Source organism: Sinocyclocheilus rhinocerous, unplaced genomic scaffold (assembly GCF_001515625.1).
Source record: "Sinocyclocheilus rhinocerous isolate Xijiao unplaced genomic scaffold, SAMN03320098_v1.1 scaffold362, whole genome shotgun sequence".
NCBI lineage: Eukaryota > Metazoa > Chordata > Actinopteri > Cypriniformes > Cyprinidae > Sinocyclocheilus > Sinocyclocheilus rhinocerous.
This window is the reverse complement of record NW_015639507.1, coordinates 678,010-680,427: the sequence shown is the minus strand read 5'-3', so window position 1 is coordinate 680,427 and position 2,418 is coordinate 678,010. Positions and strand designations below refer to the sequence as shown.

General features: G+C 42.2%; 1 protein-coding gene across 1 annotated transcript in view; it reads left to right on the top strand.

Annotated features, from left to right (window-relative positions):
- Positions 1-2,418, top strand: part of LOC107751216 (cell division control protein 42 homolog) — a 20,087-nt gene that overhangs the window by 8,032 nt on the left and 9,637 nt on the right. The window contains exon 2 of the mRNA XM_016566883.1: positions 1,312-1,496. Coding sequence (XP_016422369.1) covers positions 1,312-1,496 — 185 coding nt within the window. The remainder of the gene's footprint in view (positions 1-1,311; positions 1,497-2,418) is intronic.

The following is a 2,418-nucleotide window of genomic DNA, read 5'->3' as shown; positions in this document are numbered from 1 at the left end:
TGTTCGCGTCCGGGGTAGACACGGTGTAAGTGATTCTGGTGTTGATTTGGTAACCAGTTTGATGGATTCAGTGAATAACCTGTAACTAGCAGTCAATTCAAAGCCATTTGATTGTGAATCTGTCAACAGTGGTTGTGCTGTATATTTGTTTTGTGGTGCAGGAAACACAGATTTAGATCATATGGTCAGTTCAGGAGGCTTTAGTCCTGCTAAATACACTTCCCGCTGGTCTCTAACTTACTACATTTTCGTGTCAATCCATGTTCATATTTACTGTGCAAACAATGCGCTTTAATTCAGCGCTTGCAGCTAGAGGTCTGTGCGGGACTATTTTTTTTAGTCCCACTCCCGCCCGCCCCCGCAAGGTTCTATTTATATGAATTATCTTAAGACACAAAATTAGTTTAATATTTTATGCAACACAGTAGGAAAAAGTGTCAGAAAAAATAAAAATGTTGTACAAAAATTTTATTTCTTATTTATATCGTTTAACATTGACAACACAATAGGAAAAAAGAGTCGCAGAGAGAAAAAAAAAAAAAAATGTAGGTTGTACAAAAATAGCCTATTAGCTATTTTTAATCGTCTTGTCAAAATACTACATTTGTTTGACATTTTTCTGTTAACAAAGTAGGAAAAGTGTCGCAGAGAAAAATAAATAAATACGACATCTTTCATTTAAAATTATAGGCTAAGCAAAATATAAACAAAACCGAGTTGAACGTCCTTCAAGGACAGCGCATCCACACTTTGCTCCATCCTTATTCTGCTCTGTCACTCATTGACAACCTGCCTGTGCTGTCTGAGGGCCGTATATTTACCACAGGTACAGCTTGCTCTGAGCATCGTTATGCACATGCTGCGCACAGACCCCGCAAATAAAACGCGTGACGTTAAAGCATGCATGCAGTGCGTGCATAACAGTCCTGAGTGCAAGCTGTACCGGTGGTCAATAAGAATAAATGCAGATATGCTGTTCTAAATGGACGTCGGGAACGAGATGTTGTTACCGACCGCTCTCCCGTTCAAATTACACCAGAGTTACTGACGGCTACCGCGTTTTATTTGGGAATTTCATCCGAAATTCTCTGGTTTTTAGAGTGTCTGTTTTAGAGGGTGGAGCTCAAAGACTGATGGGAAAAAACATTCATGATCATCATTGTTATAGAAATTAGACCTCAGGAGCTTTGGAGAATTCCACACGATCCTGTGGAGAGTGGTTGAGCTTGAAACTGCTTTTTTGGATCATTGTGGGACCAGAGTCTTTTGCTGTGCATGTGTTCAAATGCACCATCGACCGCATGACTGAATGACGTTTGTTGGCTGCTCAGGATCACACATGCATTCTTGGTTTTAATTTGTCCTTTCATTTCCATCTCTTTGCAGGTCAGGAAGATTACGATAGATTACGACCCCTGAGCTACCCTCAGACAGATGTCTTCTTAGTCTGTTTCTCGGTTGTTTCACCTTCTTCGTTTGAAAATGTCAAAGAAAAGGTGAGCTTGAATCATTCAAACCAGCCATGACAATGCATCTTGTTGGTTGCTCTGCTCTATTTTTGGTGTGCAATGCTGTCTGTCTGCCAAAAATGGTCGCCTGAAGATTTTCCCACAAGATTTAATGAAACTATTGGCGCTTTTCCACTGCGTGGTACGACTCTGCTCGGCTCGGTTTGCGTTTCCACTGCAGTGTAGTACCGCTTTAGAGTGGGCAGGATTATTCACATGTCGTTATAGTTGCGCCGCCTCTACTGCCGCGACTCCTGAAAAACTTTTTAATTCCACGTCGCCCCATCAAGCTCTCGCTGGATCCCCTCCTCTGCTATCAACAAGAGGAACGTCTTTACTTCCTCAACAGACAAAGAAACAGCCATTTTTTGGTTGATAAAAAAAGGTGCGCTCGTTCAAAACAGTTGCGTTTGATCCTTTGCTGGCTGTGCTGATTTAAATCTAGTGGGTCTGTTGTTTCTCGTGTCACAAGTTCAGTGACGCAGTTAGTGACGATTCTCCCCGGGCCAATCAGTGATCAGCAGAGTTTACACGTCACGTTTTGGTAATGGTACGGTTCACTTGGAACCTCAACTGAGGTGGTACTGAAAAAAGTACCAGGTACTGTACCCAGTGGAAACCCCCCCAAAAGTGAACCGTACCGAACTGTACTGTGCCGTACCATGCAGTGGAAAAGCGCCTTATGGGGGGTGGACCTTGGTCCTTCTAGAGCAGGGGTCGGCAAGTAGGTTTGTAGATGGCGTGCCAGAACATTGTCAAAGGATAATTTAAGAAATTAATTGATGAAAAATGTAACTAGAATTGCCTGTGACAGACTGTTACAGTGTCTTTTGTAACTGGTAGTGAGCTGTTACTCTGTGTTAAATCCTGTAGGAGGACAGTCATTAACAAAAAGCCACATTTGTGTAGT